Source organism: Protopterus annectens, chromosome 11.part0 (assembly GCF_019279795.1).
Source record: "Protopterus annectens isolate FY-2018-M chromosome 11.part0, PAN1.0, whole genome shotgun sequence".
Lineage (NCBI taxonomy): Eukaryota > Metazoa > Chordata > Ceratodontiformes > Protopteridae > Protopterus > Protopterus annectens.
The window spans coordinates 1,444,472,089-1,444,493,301 of record NC_056745.1 but is presented as its reverse complement, the minus strand read 5'-3'; the positions used below and the strand labels follow the sequence as shown (position 1 = coordinate 1,444,493,301).

The following is a 21,213-nucleotide window of genomic DNA, read 5'->3' as shown; positions in this document are numbered from 1 at the left end:
GGTCGCTGTACAGTGCAGGCTGGGATATTTACCATTTTCGTCACTGTAGAGAGATCTCGGAGTTCGTATATTTATTTAGAAAGTGGTGTGGGGAGTGCATGGGGGCTTGCTACCCTGCAAAAATGTAAAAAAAGTAATTTGTTTTTATTTTTTTATTAGGTTTTTGAAGTAGATCCATATACATATATATATATATATATGTGTGCGTGTGTGTATATAGACAGACATCATGGCATTGAACAGCATATACATTCTGAGGGGGCAGTAAGTACTGGCGATCCTCTGAAAGGCGCTGTCCAAGGGTCCATAAAATCTAGTTTTACAGCTGGAATCCAGAGGTGAACAGTAGTGATGAAGGGTAAAAGGTGATGAGGAGGATAAGTGAGAAAGAAATGCTGAAGATAACGAACCTGAGAGGACTGACCCATGCTGTATTATGTACAAAGGTCAACAGAAGGCTGGAAGGGCTCAGGTAATCTAGTGATGCTTCAGAAAACAGATATTTCATAGCAAAGAGAAAGAAGATTAAAGACGGGAAATGAATAAGTTAACCACTGGAGGACTTTGAGTGGAGGAGTCGGTTAATAAAGGTGGTGGTAAGACAGGAGCAGCTGCGTTTGTTTAAAACAAATCAAGACTGATTCCAAAAAAGTAGAAATGAGTTTGGCTGGTAGATAAATAGTGATCAGATGCTAGTTGGAAGGGAAAGCTTACTTTTGGGATACTTCTCTGGTGGCCAAGAAATCTTTTGTTAAGGTTGCAATAATTAGACGTGGAGATGATACAATAAGAGTGGGGGGTTATAATCTGGTGTTGTATGCTAGGTTACATACATTAACTGGGTAGGGAAATGTGGTAAAAGTCCCATTTAAGGCAAAAATACAACTCCAAACGAGTAAAGAGTGGTTGGCAAAATAAACTGGTTGTAGGAGGTGGTAAAATAAACCAGACTTGGAAAGTCGGCTACGGGGGTCAGACAGGGAAGGGGGATATATGGAAAGGTGGGCAATATAGGAGTAGGAGATATGGCTAAGGGAGAGGCTAAGAGTACAGGATATAATCAGAATAAGGGCAGAGGAATGATGGAAGAGGGCAGGCTTGGTGGATGCAAAAATGTTAGCACGTAGGCTAAAGGATAAGAGAAAAAAGGCACAGTAATGACACTGGTACACAAGAAATGCATGGGGCAAAACTTCCAGAAGAAATCTCAGATGCGCTTGAATAGTTGTATTAGGATCCAGTGGAACAAGGAGTTATGGAATGGCCAAAAACTGGAAGGGAATCTTATAGTCTGGTGATGGAGATAAATCAAAGATTGGATATTTAATGTCACTTCAAAGCTTAAAAGATGGAAGGCCTTTGAGGTGGATGGTTTCTCACCAGTTTGTTATAAAATACTGAGAGAACAAATATTACTAGATTTGACCACAGCATTCAGTAGTATTCTAGATGGGATGAGTACTGTACGCTCGACATTATTTGAAAAACTAAAATGCGGATCTGTCCAAAGGCAATGAGAGAAAGGGGAACCTACCAAGTCCAGGCCTAATTCCATTGTTAGCGATCCCTGCTGAAATCTATGCTTGAGTTTTGGCAGTGAGGCAAGAAAAGGTTATACCAAACTTAGTCAAAGAAGAGCTGAACTGATTTCTGAAGGTAAGGAGGCTGGACACACCATAGGCAGCTGCCTCTGGATTTTATGGTAGCTTTAGGGGGCCGGGAGTTGGACTCACAAAAGACAGTCTTGTTTTTTATAAAAAAATATCTTTAAGTCAGTAAAATAAATTTTCTTGTATATGGGTTGGAAGTGAGCCTAGAAAAGAGATGCATTGAGGTTTTAACCCTATATAAGATGACAGAGTTAAGGATAGCAACCAATAGGGTTCTGATGACAACAGTCAAAATAGGAAAAAAGAGTAGATAGCGATGCTGTCTATCAACTTTTACTGTTTCTGCTGGTAATAGAAATGTTAGCTTAGAGGATTACAAAAAAATTAGTGGAGTCAATATGGTGGAGATTGGAGGAGGTTTTTCTTTTTATCTATAAGTTTATTTGCAGAACATTACATAATGTTGTTAAATGATGTGATGAAAGGCTGGTCAAAAATCTGACAGGAATTTCCTAGATGTGGTAGAAAAGCTGGCATTGAGTTTCGTCCAATGGACTCAGTAATGGTACTGTTACAGCAGGCTCATTTCCAAGGTTTAGGCCATCCTGTCATTCAAGAGAAAGGAGTGAAATGTCTCAGCCTTAAAAGATCATTGCAATGTGCACGATTTACTAGACAGGTGATGGAAAGAGGTAGTACAATAGGTTGCAGATCCGTTGGATGGTTGGGTGAATGGAATGAGATGTCTTCTAGGGAAAGGAAGTAAAATATGAGTGATGGTTTTACTTTATGTTTTATAACTATCAAGGCTTATACCTGTGAGGTATATGAGCCCTAAATATAAAGGAATCAAGCAACTGCATGATTTGTGTCTGACTTTTTTTTTTAAGGACTAATGGGAACAGAATCAGAAGGACAAGATGAAAGAGTGGAAACGCAGCACATGGACACGTCTTTCCATAGGACTAACTAACCTAATATCCTCAGGTGTGTAAAATGGGAGTCGCAAAAGAGTAGAAAGTGGTTAGTGAGGAAATGGGAAATAATGATGAAACATTGTGCAAGACTGGAGAATTGCTGCAGAGATGTCTGGACAGGGAAGTAAATCTGGGTGGTATGACTATGTTAGTTAGAATATGTGGAGGTATAACTGGGGATCTGCATGCAGAGATGGAGAAAATGGAGGACAGCAGGATCAGCAGACCCAAGGGTTACAGGAAAGAAGGTGATAGAAGTCTTTCATCGTCTGAGTATGAAGGAGTTATGAATGAAGTCACTGTTTTTTTTTTTTAATTTTGCTATCAGTTGTTGTCTCAGTGTTTTGCCTTTTTCAGTAAGTACATTTTTGAAATGTTTGCATCAGTCTCCTGTGTTATGAACTTTAATACTCCACCCTATAGGAGAGAGACAGAGAGAGAATGTATGTGGGAGTAAAAGTACTGTAAGATGCACTTGTGTTTATACACACATACATACATACACATGCACACACACATGCATATATGTACATGTAAAACATCACAGACTGACAGAAAACACAAGGCAAATGGGCCCTGTGGCCACTTATGCTTTGCCAGTATCCCTCCTCACATCTTGCCTCCTTGGAGAAACAGGCCACTCATGCAAAGGGCAAATCTGCAGATACCCATCTAGTTGTCTAACTATTCTGAAGGAAGAAAATGTGCCACATTTCTTAACATGGAGTGGAATTTTGTTCCAGAGAAGGAGTATGTATTGCATGGAAAATCTGTCTTTCCATTGCATTGGTGAAGTGCGTTTATATATCCAGTTTTATGTTAGTGGGACTGTTTGTTTTTTTGGAGATATGAGAATTCTCAGAGTACTGGACCCTAACTGCCTAAACGACAAGGAATATGCTGCTCTAAGGAGACTGTAGGGCACTAAATAAAAGGACAATGCTTTCAGCCTCTCCTGGTAGTTCATGTCTTTTAAGCATGTGATCTTTTTAGTTAGGAACCTCTGGGATATTTCCAGTTGCTTGATATGCCTAGTAAGATATGTTCCAAAAGGAGCTCTGTATTTGATAATAGGTCTGATGAATGCAGAATACAGAGGGCTTAGAAATTCCATAGAAATGCCAGGTGAAAAGAATTCCTAATCACTACTGCAATGCGGCAGTCAAAGGCACGGGAATTATCCACCCATGTTCCAAAGTCTGTCACTGCACTTTTATTTTGAAGTTTGACCTTGTCTAAATTATAAAATTAATAAAGGGATTGTTTACCAAAGAGGACAATATTGCACATTTTAGCATTTGGTTTTTAACGTAGTTTTGAGTGCCAGTTGTTGGCACATGTGAGTTCCACTGGAAGGTTCTGTGTATCATAGGGAAAGAGAAGGATGACCTCAAGTTTGTAGTCATGTGGAGTACATGATGAATAATAGTGATCCCAGCACAGATCCCTGAGGGTCACCTTCATGTTTATAGAGGAGAAACCGCCATCCTCACTGCATGGATTGTATCTCTCTCAACCAAGTTGTTATCCATCTAACTATGTATTCATTTTATTTATGTTATAATGTGGTATGGTGTCAGAAGCCTTAACCAGGTTGAGGTATGCTGCATAGACATGTCCACTGTCCATGGTATGTGTTATTCTCTCTCAAAGAAGTTGGTGAGATTCATTAGACAAGATCTACCCTTAAACACAAACTCCTGGTGAACAAGCCTTATAAGATTTTTGATACCACCGTTAGTTAGGTCAGTAATGATATGTTCCATAGCTTACAGGTGAGACTAGTCAGGCTAATGAATCTGTGGTTTCTAAGGTCAATGATGGGTCCACCTTCGTAAAGTGTCATCAAAACAGCCATGTGCCATACTTCAGGGACAAGATCAGTGGCTAAACCCAGGTTGAATAGTTGTAGGAGTGGGTCTATTAGGGCATGTTCTGCACTCTTATCATGAAGCTATGTTTATTATTAGGCCCCATGGGTGACATATCTTTTATTCTGTAAAGTACTTTCAGCAAATGTTTTTTTGGTTAGGATAGGGAGTTTAAGATTCTGTGAGACAAGTGGGCTTTGTATAGTTGCTTTGGGGATGAAATTTGAACTGAAGTGTTTTGCAGTTGTTGGCAATGTCTAGTGAATCCAAGTAGGCAGTGTGCCATTTTCAATAAGTTCTGAGCAATGTTGGGTGTCATTCCTCAGTTTCCTAATGTAATTAAAGAAGGATTTGTAATTGCCTTGTTACCTTCTAATGGTAGTTTTAAGTTCATGTGATACCTTCATATTCCTAATAGTATTTATTAGTTCCTTTGATAGATTTTTAATGTTACCCTTGATTTTTTTTTTGCTATGCAGTTTAAGAAGATGTTTTTCTTTTACTATATTTTTATTTATACATGTGGACCACTAGGATGGTTTATTTTTAGACTTCACATTTTGTTTAGATCTGGTAGGGATTGCCAGGTAAATGCATTTATTTAGGTGCATATAGAGTCTGTCATATATATAAAGATATATATATACCCACACACACACACACACACACACACACGCACACACACGCACACACACACGTGCACACATACGAGCAAACACACACAAAATGTCTTGCCTGTAAAAACAGTTTACTTTTTGTTGTTTACAATACTTGACATAGCATATGTGTGTCCTATGATAAAAGTGTACATTGAAACAGTCGGAAGGTTATTAGGGAAAAGGTTGGAATATCTTACCTCTAGAACTACAGGGTGTAAGGTGTTGATAAAAGAAATATCAAATGTCAGAAACTGGAAACACAGAGTACATCTGAAACAAAACAAAAATCATAAACTATTAGTCCTGGCTGACCCGAAGCCTAAAAGCTCCATATGACACTAAAGATAGTGAAGAAAAAAACAAGTGTTCATCAGACTAATTTTAATGCCTCTGCTTATGACAAATTGCACACCTTTAGCAATGTTCTATAAAGTTAGAAATGAAGATAAAATTGCACAGAATTCATTAGCACAAATAAAGGAATTAGTCATCAGGACATCATTATGACTTTAGCAATTATGATCTGCAACACATAGCGAGTGATTCATGATTTATATCATTGTGACAGGCCTGTTACACTTATTATCTGCAACAGATAGCATAGCATGTGATACATGAAATATATCATCATGACAGGCCCCATTACAGTTATTATCTGCAACACAGAGCGTGTGATGTATGAAGTATGTCATTAGAACAGGCCTTTTGCAATTATTATCTGTAACACATAATGAGTGATACATGAAGTATGTCATTAGGACAGGCCTGTTATAGTTATCTGCAACAGATAGCAAGCATACCTCTCAACTGTTCAAATTTTCACAGAATGTCCAGATTTTTGCCTCATACTTTTGGTCTGTTCCTCATAAAATTTGTGGATTTCTGGGAAATCACTGAGGACAGAATTCATGATATCACAGACATTCATTTGAGTTTCAGATTTCATAAATGTCAAAAAATGCATACTAATACAAATCCATTAATTCTAGCTTCCTTCTTAGTTTAAAAGAGCAATATTTAAAATGTGTCCCTAGTTTTGGGCTTTTGTTCCCCCAATTATTTTTGGCTTTGTCCAGATTTCTTGTGCTAAGAGGTTGAGAGGTATGATAGCGAGTGATACATAAAGTATATCATCATGACAGGCCGTTTACAATTATTATCTGCAACGCAGAGCGTGCGATATATGAAGTATGTCATTAGAACAGGCCTGTTGCATTTATTATGTACAACAAAAAACAAGTAATCTCCGTTGTATCCCCGAAGTCTCAAAACAACCCACTAAAGTGTAGTGGGTCTAAAAACAAAACAGTGTAAGAAACTTCTCTGTGTGGAAGATTTTCAGTCCATATATTTCTAGTTAATCACTGCATATAATCAGATCAGAGAATAGTAGTAGAAGTAGCGAACGTAAACTTGTCAAGTCAAAAAGTAATAATAGAAAATATATAATTCTACAGCATTACTAAGTATTCGAAAGTAATCCAAGCAAGGCAGGTAGTCTGTTTCCAGTCGAAAATCCTTTATTAAGTACACAGACAAGCGATCCAAGTAAAACAAAAATAGAGTAATAATTTCCTCACAAGCTTTCTAAATATATATATATACTTTTTATCAGGCATGGGAGTGGTTTATTGTGCTGTAAAACAAAGTGTTATTGGTACACATGTTAAATTCACATCCCTTCCCCCATCAGTGTGCAAACACCTTTCTCTTCATAAAAGACACACAGGTTTTAAGTTCCAGATCCTGGATTGCATAGACATGGGTGATCTTGAAGGAGACATCCCGAATATTCTGGAGAAACATGAACTTATGTGGCAATTAAAGCTAAACTCTTTTAAGAAAGCCTGGACTAAACTACTACTGTTCAATTAAAAGTGCACTGGAACTTAGAAAATTGCCACATTGTTTACATGACTAATTGTATTTTATTTTATTTTTTTCTACAAATTGGTTTTAAATACCATTTTAAATCATTTGAAATTTAAGTGTATATTTTGTTTCCATCATCATACATATATATATATATATATATATATATTTTTTTCAAACTTTATTCAAAATGATGGTAATAACAATACTAACTAATTATACAATTATATAGGTTTTTAGGGTTCTTGTACACAGACCTGAAGAAGTCTAGAAGGACGAAAGCGATCTTTGTTAACAATAGGTTATGAAAATAGAAACTGATTTTTACATGCAAAATGTATATGTATAAATTTATATATAATTTTTGATCGCAAAATGAACTAAGGTTTATATATTTCCAGCCATGTAGTATATTGCCTTGTATATAAAATCACAGACTTAATAATCTACTTAATAATTTGGTTAAATAAGATGTACCATTAAAGTACATTAGGGCTATATATTATTATGACAGCTACTAGGTAGGGCAGGACCAGCTCGAATGTCACACTGATGGGGGAAGGGATGTGAATTTAACATGTGTACCAATAACACTTTGTTTTACAGCACAATAAACCACTTCCATGCCTGATAAAAAGTATATATATATTTAGAAAGCTTGTGAGGAAATTATTACTCTATTTTTGTTTTACTTGGATCGCTTGTCTGTGTACTTAATAAAGAACTTTCGACTGGAAACAGACTACCTGCCTTGCTTGGATTACTTTCGAATACTTAGCAATGCTGTAGAATTATATATTTTCTATTATTACTTTTTGACTTGACGAGTTTACATTCGCTACTTCTACTACTATTGTCTGATCTGATTATGTACAGTGATTAACTAGAAATAGATGGACTGAAAATCTTCCACACAGAGAAGTTTCTTACACTGTTTTATTATGTACAACACATACAATGTGGTACATGAAGTGTACCATCATGGCAAGCCTGTTACCGTTATCATCTACAGCACTTAGCATGTTATACATGATGTATTTCATTACAGGTTTATACGTTCATAGGTGTTTACTAGGCTAATGACCACAAGGGCCTTTGTAAGCTTAGCCATGCATCCCAAATAGCTGACAAATTCTGATTCCCTTGATAAGTGTAAGAAGGTCCTTGGGAGATGAAAGATTTACAAGCAGGGGCTTGGGAGATGAAAGATTTACAAGTAGGGGCTTGGGAGACAAAACATTTACAAGCAGGGGACTGGGAGATGAACCATTTACAGGTTGCCTGTGTCCATTATAGACATAAGTGCCAAACCAAGGATGAAGTTCCTGTTCCCCATCCAACTGCCCAAGTTGCACTTGAATTGGTTAGGGAGGAACTCTGCTTCACACGGATGGGGAGCCTCTTCCAGAGATGGGGTTGTCTCTGGGATACATACCTGTCCCTCCAACAAGTTCTATTTATATCACAGCCAAAGTTTAAGTCTTTAGAATGGGTAATTCTGGTGCTGTTTATTTTGTGGATATGCAGGAGGTCCATCAGAGTGGGGTCTGACAATGCCCTGTATGCCAGGCATAAATCTCCCCTCAAAAGCATGTAGGAGACAGAATACAAATATAGGGCTTTGAGGCAGTCTGCATAGGGCATTTTACTTATGTCCTATATTCCTTTAGTGAGGAACCTCTGCAGACATTCCAATTGTTGGGTATGCCTGGTTAAGTACATATCAAAGGGGGCATTATACTCAATGATGGGTCTGATGCATGCCAAATACAGTGGAACAATGACTTCCTTGGATTTAGATCCCATACTTTTGTTTATAAGCTGCAAAACATAGAATGACTTCCTCACTACTATAGACACATGATGGTCAAAGGCTAAACTACTGTCCATGTGAGTCCCCAAGTCCCTGACTACTGGGTCAAGTATAAGGAATGTGTTGTCAGTATGATAGTTAATAGGGGTGGATAACTTCCCAAAGGATACTGTTATGCATTTCCTGGCATTTAATTTTAGTCCCTGGTTCTGTCACCAGTTGTTTGTCTGTGTCAAACCTTCCAGGAGGACATTTGTGTCAGGTGGGATTCAATGACAGCTCCTGTCTCTAGGCCTGTTACTTCACACATAAAGTATATTTTACAACACATGTTGTGTGATCCATGAATGTGCCTGTCCAGTAATCTCTGCAACTAAATGGAATGCAGGCACTTTGGATAATTGAGATTTCTTCCATAAAAACCCTTAAAGCAGCACTTTGAAACTGACAAACTGCTGCTTGTTTCTAAACTAAAATGTAATTTTGATCCACATATTGGCAGTAGCTGCTAAGTGAAATAAACAGACACTTTTCTTCAGAATACCCCACATGAATATATTGTTTTTAAGTGAAAGGTTTACCAGTGACTTCAAGAGCAGAGCAGACAGCAACATCCCCAGCACTGTCCCTTCCCTGGTAATTCATAGCATCTTCCTCACTTTGAAGCACAAAGCAAAAGAGAAAACTTTTGTTTATATACAGTTTCTTTCTTTTGAAATGAGCAAGTTATTTACAAGGTTGACTAGTTTTACTCTACTATCAAGTAAGCCTACATAAGAATATTCACTGAGAGGGTAATAAGTTAAGCAACAAGGTCACTGTACCACATGCTGTCTTATAGTTTATATGGTCTCTTCTTAAAGCTTTCATTGACTAAGTAATAAATCAACTATTATTTGTGGTGCCGGGGTACGTGTGTGCATATCCAAGTATACACCTTGTATGCTACACCACACAGTACTCCCATCAGCATTGGCATCAACCCCCTTCTCCTGTTTTGTACATGGGGTCAGCGTGTCACATCAGCAGTGACCATCACCTAGAGTCACTACTCACACCACCAAGTGGCCTTCCCTGCCACAGCACAAATTTTTAAAAGCATTTATTTTTTTGAAAATATGTATAAATGTGTTTTCAAAAAGATGTACTCATAATACTGTATATTTAGCTTGTCAAATAGCTTTTATCTGTTTCTTTTTTTTTTTTTTTTTGAATATGTGGTTCACTATTTTTTTTTATTCTTCTTTTTGCTTAAATCAGTAACTTCAGGAGTTATTTTTGGGGTGTATGTTTTTTTTTGTTGAGGGACTACGCTGTAGAATTTGAAACAAAATCTAAGAAAGTGTGACTATGCCCCATCTGGATTACTGCATTTAGACTACGTATAATTTTAACATGTGTTATCATACTTTACTAATATGTATAGCTTATTAGTAGGATTACAGATAGTTAAGAAACATTCAGAATCTGTTTGAAGTTTGAAGATTAATGGCAGCCATCCAGAACTAAGAGGTATGGTTTATCTTTTTTTCAGAACTGTGATCTTAACTCTGCAAAGGTCAAGAGTGTGCCACAAAAATTTAGTCTATTTACGTAAAAGCTTCAATCAGGGGGTTAGAAAGATTCCACCATTACAAGTTTGACTGTGCATGCTTATTAAATTCAGAACAATAAAAAGTAACACTAGAAATTAAGTTTAAATGACTTTTCAGATCAAAGGTGCAGTTAGGGAGATTATCACAGATTCTCTATTGGTGATGAAAACAAACAACTAGAGAGGTTAGATCAGCAGAGTATATGACTACAAAGCCAACTTTAAGGGGTGCTGACAATATATTTAAATTTATCTTATGCATAATTTGCAAGAAATAAGGTTAGCAAATAATTACAAACTTTCTTTGGTTCTATCTTTTACAATCAGACCCATGTTAATCAGTACAAAGGTATGTGCAACATTTTTGTTATTTGCTTCTTAATGGGGTAAGTTTACAAGAACAAGTGCCTCTTTTCAGTGGTGACCCAGGACAGAACCTTCTAGTTAAGTTACTGAAAATCACAAAGTTTGCAAGTGGAAGCTGAGCAATTCAATTAAAGGCTAGAGGTTAAAGCATGTTAGCATCTCATAGATTTAACCATCTGTGTTATACTGCTAGACAGCTGTCAACTGATAATTGATTTAACAATTAAGTCAAGATAAAACTTTTGTTAAGCTAAAATAATTATTAGTTACATTTGACTGGAAAACTCAAAATATATACCAGCATGATATCAATACATATCTTCACTTATGAATGAAAGGCTGTTGAGTTACATTCTGTTAAACACTGATAGTGTTATGATTGGCCATAAGTGTTGCTGGCATTAAAACAAAACATTTGGCATAAAGGAAAGTTTTAGAGCATGTCTGACTGGGTCTCAGTTTCTTTAGTGGGGAGGTGAAGGTAGAGGCACAAACCAACAGAGGTGCTATGAAAGGAGGTGCCTGAACACAAACACAGCATTGAATGGTTGCACAGAAATACAACAGTGCACAAATTACACACACTCTGACTTCCTGACATAGGTTTCTTTTCTTAAGAAAACAGCTCTTAGTCCAGAATTCTGACTGACAAAAATCTACTCACAAAGAGTTCAACAGATAACAGCAACTGTGTAAACATAGTTATCACTAACCAGGGGAAAAATTAGTATTGAATGACATCTCGGAAAAAAGCTATACATTAATATAAACAGCAATGTCATTCCTCGTACCTTTGAAGTGTTTTTCTTTCTGTTGCTGAAGCCTTAGTGAGCATTTCTGTTGTCAGTAAAATCTTGCAAATTGTTTCCTTTATGTTGTTCAAAGCCTGGACTGATGACTCCACTCCAAGGAGGTTTTTAAAAAATGACTGCAGCTGTTAAAGTTTGCACATGTTGTTAGACAAATCATGGGGTGAAGGCAACATTGTACAGTGTTACAGTACATGAACTCATTTAAGGTATTCTCTCTATTAGGTGATATAAAATGTCTACTAAGAAATTGCCTAGTTGTTTTTGATATTAAAAAAAAATAACTTTGTCCAAGTATACCAGACTGTAAATCCTTGCTTTGAATGCCATAGAGGTTTAAATAATATATCACAGTGAGACAGAAATTATTTTAACAACAGAGTATAGCATTACTAATAAACAGTATATATGAATACATAAAATAAAAATATAAAACACATATTTTAAATATAGTAGTAGTAGTAGCAGCTAAATCCACTAGAGTATTGGAAAGGTGGCGTGTGCAGCAATGCCATATTATTTTTCTAAAACAAATAATTTACGTAGCACTGTCAGGTGTTTCACATTTAGAACTTGGAAGTGCAGCGTTTGGTTGTTAAGAAGAGTGATATAAACCTGAGTTTGCTCTATGTCTGTGAAGACGAATGACTGCTACAATAAAGGAGTTAACTCTTTACTACAAAGTGCCATTAGAAATAAAAGAAAAAGACTTGGCATCTACATCTCTGCAACTTGATAATCAAATTAAAATACAAGTAACAGCTGACATGCCCAGAGATTTCTGGACTTTGTAAAGTGAATGCACTTGATCAACTCCCCCCTCTGTGCACCAGAGGCGTTAATCTTCTTGGTATTTCTCTCGCAAAGCTTTCCCTCAATGGTACCACCAACTTGGTACCCCCTACCTAGTGAAATGGGACCATCTCTCTGCAAACCTGGCTTAGAGCCTCTAACAGCTCCTCTGTTTTCAGGGATTACTCCAAAATCAATTACTTACTATTTAATGATCTTACATATAATTGTGAATGATATAGCTCCCCAGAAAACCTCTCACATGAGTCTGCTACCCACCGAAATAACTCCTTGGATAAATACATTGCGACACCTATAACACCTGCAACACCTGTAACACCTGTAACAGTGCCCTGTAAGCATAAGGGCAAGTTTAAAACTAAAGAACCATATCATATCAACAAAATGTATATACAAAAAGAAAAAGATCATGAACAGCACTAAAACATGTCCGCTTTATCGTTTATAAAAAGGATTTAAAACAGGTAATTCCTTCAACTGCACCATATGGAAAAGTAGGTCATCTATGGATTTACAGCTGCAACTATTCAAAAGACAACCATAAGGCCTACTTCAACTATATTAGGAAACAAAAAAGTAACAAACAATTCTGTACTGAACTTAAATCTGACACAGTCATGATGGACTTGGGTACCTGTATTGATAACAGACTGTTCTTTGAGTCCACCACTTCTCTGTGGTAATTAGAAAATCCTTCTACCTTGCACAGCTTACATTTTTGGGCATCTCCACAAGGTACAAAAAATAATACATATACTTTATCCATCCCCTAGGAACCCATAATGGAATAAAATGCCCCTTTTGGCATGTACCTCTCTACTCACCTAAATCATCGTGAGACACCTCAATGTTTCCTGAATAAGAATGCCTTATATCTTAGCACCTTTCACTACTGTGATAAACTGAAAGATCTGTCCTTCTACTCAGCATCATGGACTCCTGAGGGAGACCTTTGCTTAGCCCTCCAGGACTTTTTAAACTCTTTCACCTAAATATAACCAGGAGAGAAAAAATGCACTCAGTCTAGAGGCTTCAACCTATACCACCGCATGAACAACACGAGATAGTGAGATAAGTACCAAACGCCAATGTATCCTCCCATTCCAGGAATAGGCTGCCCTTACAAATCAAGCAGAGTGCTTCCCTAGCAATCTTTAAAACCAGTCTGGATGACTGGATGGGTGATCACAACTTTTCACCAAGAATATGTGGAAAAAATGCTATGTAATGGGGGGTATTACTGGTATTCGGTGATAGAGGTGCGTTTCACAATCGTCTCATTTGCTGTAAACTGAGTAAGAACATTTTAAACTATGCTCATGCGCACAGCCTGTGCGGACCATAGCAGGCCAGTACAGTGGTAGAATAATTGGTAGTAACCATACTGCTGTGCTACATTGTGCACCACATGATGTCTGAATGTGTGTCTGTAAGCCCCAGTGATAGTATATGGCTCCTTCAGACTTTCTGAACTGCAGCTCTCTAGTATGATGTTCCAGGGAACAAGATTTTATTGTTTGTTCTGCGCAGAAACTTTGCGGAGTACGTGCTGAGGCAGAACAGTCACTCCTTGTGCTAGGTAGATGCCTAGCATAGACTTGCCAGGATAGTGAATAATACAATCTACATTACCTGTTCAGGTGAGCAGATCCAGTATTGCCACATAGTCATATGGGGCACCACCATGACCTGCTTCATCAGCAGGAGGAAGATGTTAGGAAGAGGGAGACACACTTGTACTCTGAGCTTTTTTCTCTTTCTATTAGGTCACCTGCTGTACTTGTGTACTGAGATGTGCAGACTTTGTTTCACAGCTGTGAATAAGTGAAAGCTCACCATGGTATGATACTGCAGATGGTGGGAGTGACTTTCCCGGCAGTGGGCAGCATATGCCCTGTGTGGCAGTCCATTGTATGACTGCTCTTCTCTGTGCATTAATTATATTTTTCTTGTCTTTCTGTAGGTCCAGTTGTGTTAGAAGCCAACAGCAGGTCACCTTGGCCTGCACTGACTGGTTTATTGTAGGTCAGCAGGGGTGGAAGTATCCCTATTGAACTAAGGCATGAATGATTGTTGGTGACCTCAATGGTACTTCTCAGGAGGGAGGAATTGGGTCTTTTTCTGACAATGGTCCAAACCAGTGTCCTTTTGTCTCCCATTATCAGCTGTAGAGGATGGTGTCTATTGAGATCTGTCAGAAACTGGATGGCATCCTTGGTACCATGAACTGACATTTGGTCACCAGCAGGCCCTGACTTTCTGGTCAGTGAGGGAGCAGCTTGCTTATCACTTTAGCCATAAAGGTGACCAAAGGCTGTTTGCATTTTCCTTTGGGTCAGCCTGTCTATTCCCAGCCAGGTGCTCCCCTCCCTTGTGTGACTTTCCCCATACCTCATTCTTTGTCCATTCCTCCTCATCATCTGCTGTCTGCCCTTGTCTGACTATCTGCTGTTATTACTATCTTTTTTGTGTATATTGTCCTTCTGTCTATTGTGTTTGTACATCTGCCCTTGTCTTTTTTGTGTATATTGCCCTTCTGTCTATTGTGCTTGTACATCTGCCCTTGTTTCTTTTCTATCTCTTCTATGCCATCCACAACCATTCCTTATGAAGTTTCTCACATATACCACTTCTCTATACATTGCAAATAGAGCTTTCTTCTGCAAAATATATTTCTCTTCCTCTTATCAACTTTCATACCTTATGGTTACTCTTGTATGCCTTGTTTTGCTTGCTATTCTTCCCTTTCAGACTTTGTTGATGCTCCTATTTACTCCCTGCTCATCTGATGAACCTGGTTGAACTCAGTGGGCAATGTGAACAACCACAAGTGGTGGTAATACAGCTCCTTAATGTGTCATTAACCAGACAGGAAGTCTGTTATGCTAGCCTGCCTTGGTGGTGATGTCTGGCATGGTGGTCATGCAGCCTTCCATTGGGCCTTCATAGTGCTGTTCTACTGTTTAACAATGTACCTCTAATATAGCTTTAAGAATTAACTGGTGGTGTGTGTGTGTGTGTGTGTGTGTGTGTGTGTGTGTGTGTGTGTGTGTGTGTGTGTGTGTGCGTGTGTGTGTGCGCGTGCGTGTGTGCGTGTGTGCATGCGTGCGTGCGTGCGTGTGTGTGTGTGTGTGTGTGTGTGTGTGCGTGCGTGCGTGCACGCACATATGTGTGTGCGTGTGCGTGTGCATTATTCTTTTGGCTTTAAAATATGTAAAAAACATTTTCATTCTCTGCGTTACGACTTCATGACTCATGACTTCTTAGATCTAGAGAAGAATTCAACACAGTTTATCATTTTAGCTTTGCATGTGTCAGCCACAGAAAACCATACAATCTGTACAATAACTACTAGGAATGTGGATATAAAAGATGGATCTACATCACTGTGAGAGGAAGTATAGAGAAGCCGGAGAAAATCCATTAACCATTGTCCCTACACATCACAGAAAAAACAATAAAGATAATGAATATTTTTAATATTAGAGAGGAAGAAAAAGACACACTAGCAATTATAAAATGTATATTCCAAAATAATTGCAAACAAAAGGAAACTCTTCCCTATATGAAGCACTTGGTTTTCACTAGAAACCAGGAAACTCAAACTATTAATACTTATAGAATTGAGATCAGGAACAAAGCAAGACATTTACGAACCTGGTGACTTACTTGACTTAGTAGCAAGACACAGAATTGTCTGCATCATTTTAAATGATTAAACATGAGGCAGATTACAAAGAGACTGCAAATGCAAGTAAGTAAAAATGACTAACAAGTCAGAAAAGTAGTTTGTTAAAATATAATAAAATCCTAGTGCCATGGCAGAACTTTCCAGGGTGTTCCTGACTTGCTACTCTTTTACTATCTATTTAGAATACTGAGAGGGTCCAATTCAAAACACAAAGAAATGCTGGCTGCATGCATGATGAGTGAATTAATAAATACTTGAAGAAATGGAATGCATAAAGAATATCAATATGCAAAATAAAGGCTAGAAGTAATGCAATATTAGCAACTTTTAAAGATGTCAAAAAATTATAAAAGAAATTAAAGAAAACAGAATCCCAGAAAGCAATTCAAGGTGGCACCCAGAAATAATGGTACTATCTCAGGGAAATGCAGGATACATGATTAAAAACAAGATAAAATGCACCGTAAGACCTGTAATCAGGTAAATGCAGGATACATGATTAAAAACAAGATAAAATGCACTGTAAGACCTGTAATCAGGTAAATGCATGATATGTGCATCCAAACAAGATAAAATGCACTGTAAGACCTGTAATCAGGTAAATGCATGACATGTGCTTACAAACAAGATAAAATGCACTGTAAGACCTGTAATCAGGTAAATGCAGGATACATGATTAAAAACAAGATAAAATGCACCGTAAGACCTGTAATCAGGTAAATGCAGGATACATGATTAAAAACAAGATAAAATGCACTGTAAGACCTGTAATCAGGTAAATGCATGATATGTGCATCCAAACAAGATAAAATGCACTGTAAGACCTGTAATCAGGTAAATGCATGATATGTGCTTACAAACAAGATAAAATGCACTGTAAGACCTGTAATCAGGTAAATGCATGATATGTGTTTCCAAACAAAATTAAATGCACTGTAAGACCTGTAATCAGGTAAATGCATGATATGTGTTTCCAAACAAGATAAAATGCACTGTAAGACCTGTAATCAGGTAAATGCATGATATGTGTTTCCAAACAAGACAAAATGCTCTGAAAGACCTGTAATCAGGTAAATGCATGATATGTGTTTCCAAACAAGATAAAATGCTCTGTAAGACCTGTAATCAGGTAAATGCATGATATGTGTTTCCAAACAAGATAAAATGCTCTGTAAGACCTGTAATCAGGTAAATGCATGATATGTGTTTCCAAACAAGATAAAATGCACTGTAAGACCTGTAATCAGGTAAATGCATGATATGTGCTTCCAAACAAGATAAAATGCACTGTAAGACCTGTAATCAGGTAAATGCATGATATGTGCTTCCAAACAAGATAAAATGCACTGTAAGACCTGTAATCAGGTAAATGCATGATTTGTGCTTCCAAACAAGATAAAATGCACTGTAAGACCTGTAATCAGGTAAATGCATGATATGTGCTTCCAAACAAGATAAAATGCACTGTAAGACCTGTAATCAGGTAAATGCATGATATGTGCTTATAAACAAGATAAAATGCACTGTAAGACCTGTAATCAGGTAAATGCATGATATGTGTTTCCAAACAAGATAAAATGCCACTGTAAGACCTGTAATCAGGTAAATGCAGGATATGTGCTTCCAAACAAGATAAAATGCACTGTAAGACCTGTAATCAGGTAAATGCAGGATATGTGCTTCCAAACAAGATAAAATGCACTGTAAGACATGTAATCAGGTAAATGCAGGATATGTGCTTCCAAACAAGATAAAATGCACTGTAAGACCTGTAATCAGGTAAATGCAGGATATGTGCTTCCAAACAAGATAAAATGCACTGTAAGACCTGTAATCAGGTAAATGCATGATATGTGCTTCCAAACAAGATAAAATGCACTGTAAGACCTGTAATCAGGTAAATTCATGATATGTGCTTCCAAACAAGATAAAATGCACTGTAAGACCTGTAATCAGGTAAATGCAGGATATGTGCTTCCAAACAAGATAAACTGCACTGTAAGACCTATAATCAGGTAAATGCATGATATGTGCTTCCAAACAAGATAAACTGCACTGTTAAGACCTGTAATCAGGTAAATGCATGATATGTGCTTCCAAACAAGATAAAATGCACTGTAAGACCTCTAATCAGGTAAATGTATGATATGTGTTTCCAAACAACATAAAATGCACTGTAAGACCTGTAATCAGGTAAATGCATGATATGTGCTTCCAAACAAGATAAAATGCGCTGTAAGACCTTTAATCAGGTAAATGCATGTTATGTGCTTCCAAACAAGATAAAATGTACTGTAAGACCTGTAATCAGGTAAATGCATGATATGTGCTTCCAAACAAGATAAAATGCACTGTAAGACCTGTAATCAGGTATATGCAGGATATGTGCTTAAAAACAAGATAAAATGCACTGTAAGACCTGTAATCAGGTAAATGCAGGATATGTGCTTAAAAACAAGATAAAATGCACTCTAAGACCTTTTGTAATCAGGTAAATGCAGTATATGTGCTTAAAAACAAGATAAAACAGTGTAAGAAACTTCTCTGTGTGGAAGATTTTCAGTCCATATATTTCTAGTTAATCACTGTATATTAATCAGATCAGACAATAGAAGTAGAAGTAGCAAACTCATCAAGTCAAAAAGTAATAATAGAAAATATACATAATTCTATAGCATGACTAAGTATTCAAAAGTAATCCAAGCAAGGCAGGCAGTCTGTTTCCAGTCGAAAATCCTTTATTAAGTACACAGACAAGCGATCCAAGTAAAACAAAAATAGAGTAATAATTTCCTCACAAGCTTTCTAAATATATATATGCTTTTTATCAGGCATGGGAGTGGTTTATTGTGCTGTAAAACAAAGTGTTATTGGTACACATGTTAAATTCACATCCCTTCCCCCATCAGTGTGACATTCAAGCTGGTCCTGCCCTACCTAGTAGCTGTCATAATAATATATAGCCCTAATGTACTTTAATGGTACACCTTATTTAACCAAATTATTAAGTCTGTGATTTTATACAAGGCAATATACTACATGGCTGGAAATATATCAAGCTTAGTTCATTTTGCGATCAAAAATTATATATAAATATATACATATACATTTTGCATGCAAAAATCAGTTTCTATTTTCATAACCTATTGTCAAAGATCGCTTTTGTCCTTCTAGACTTCTTCAGGTCTGTGTACAAGAACCCTAAAAACCTATATAAGTGTATAATTAGTTAGTATTGTTATAACCATCATTTTGAATAAAGTGGAAAAAAGAGAACCAGAAAAAAGTAAAAAAATATATGTATGATGATGGAAACAAAATATACACTTAAATTTCAAATGATTTAAAATGGTATTTAAAACCAATTTGTAGAAAAAAATAAATAAAAAAAATAAAATAAAATACACTTAGTCATGTAAACAATGTGGCAATTTTCTAAGTTCCAGTGCACTTTTAATTGAACAGTAGTAGTTGGCTTTCTAAAAGAGTTCAGCTTTAATTGCCACATGAGCTCATGTTTCTCCAGAATATTCGGGATGTCTCCTTCAAGATCGCCCATGTCTATGCGATCCAGGATCTGGAACTTAAAACCTGTGTGTCTTTTATGAAGAGAAAGGTGTTTGGCTAGTGCATTATTTTTACATCCAGAGCGGATTTCTGACAGATGACATGAAATCCTTCGCTTGAGTTTATTTACAGTCTTGCCCACATAGAATGCATCACATTCATTGCACTGTGCCCTGTAAATTACTTTTTTAGTGTTACAGTCACCCCCTGCACTGGTTTTAATGATCTTCTTTAAATAAGGGCAATAAAAACTATCGCCTTGCTGTATAAATATACAAAATGTACAATTAGTTTCACATCTTTTAGTGCTTTTCTCACATGGTCTAGGTTTAAATTCAACAAAACTTCTAATATTCCTAAGATGTTAATCAGAAAAGGGTTTCCTGTGACAATGTCCCAGTTTTCTTCAATAATATTTTTGATACTGTGATAATCCAAAGTGTATGTCATGATGCAGCTATTTTTGTCATCTGTCAGAAATCCGCTCTGTCTAGAGCCCTGTCTTCACACTGGAGTCTGATTGTCATGAGTCTGTCACTAATTCTAATGACATTCTTTACTGTCTTCTGAAGCCTCTCCATCACAATTCCCACACCATTTCTAGTCTGCCATCTTTCTGAGTAGTAGAAACTGAATCCAAGTCAAGTTGCTTTGCTGCACTGCCCTTCCTGCTTCCTGGATCCAAAAAAATGTCCAGGTTTCTCCTTACCATCATGTCATCCACTTCAAAACTGCATCTTGTCAGTGAACCTATACTGAGCGCAACCATCCTTAGTATATGCTTAGCAGGTTGATTGGTTTTATGGTCAGCTTCACTCAAAAGAGTTATCCCAGGTAACCTAAACTTATTTATGGACATTACTTCCATTAGAAAATGGACATAGTCATGGGGCCAGCCTATGGGCCCTTATACGCCACCTTAATTATGGCAACTTGGGAAAATCAATACATTTTTAATAGTCAGTATACGTCATCATGGGGTATGTATATACAGTGTCATGAGGTATGTATATACAGTGTCATGGGGTATGTATAATATAGTTTTTGGATGATATTTTTGTAGCATGGGTTGCTGAACAAGGTAAAATACAAGATTTTATTAATTATTTTAATAGTACCACTTCATTCTTAAAATTCACATATAATATTGGTATGTATTCAATTGCATATTTGGAAGTCAAATTACTTAAAGTTATAGGAAAAAAACAACTTGTATCTCATATTTATAGAAAGCCTACATATTCGAAATCATTTTTACACTATACCAGTAGCCACCCTCTTCACCAAAAACGAGTGGTGGTCAAGGGCCAAATTGTAAGGGTGGTGAGAATGGTCTCAGAGCGTAATGATTTCTTTAAAAGAACGTGACCTATTATGTAATATGTTTTGGAACAGACGCTATCCATCAGCCATGATTAATTCTATAAAGGAAAAAGTAGTGAATAAAAAGTCACATGGTATTTATGCCCCCTTACTTAATAACGTGCAAGTATTGGGAGTAGACAATGGGGACATGCTGAAATAAAGCTCTAATTTTGATATATGGATAGTGAAAATGAGTATGCAGGCAA

At 37.0% G+C, this 21,213-nt stretch overlaps 1 protein-coding gene across 1 annotated transcript in view; it reads right to left on the bottom strand.

The window, feature by feature from the left end:
* Nucleotides 1-21,213, bottom strand: part of CPED1 (cadherin like and PC-esterase domain containing 1) — a 2,422,552-nt gene that overhangs the window by 1,711,781 nt on the left and 689,558 nt on the right. Inside the window, exons 7-8 of the mRNA XM_044087326.1 lie at nt 11,554-11,696; nt 5,315-5,387 (exon numbers count right to left, since the gene is read on the bottom strand). Coding sequence (XP_043943261.1) covers nt 5,315-5,387; nt 11,554-11,696 — 216 coding nt within the window. The remainder of the gene's footprint in view (nt 1-5,314; nt 5,388-11,553; nt 11,697-21,213) is intronic.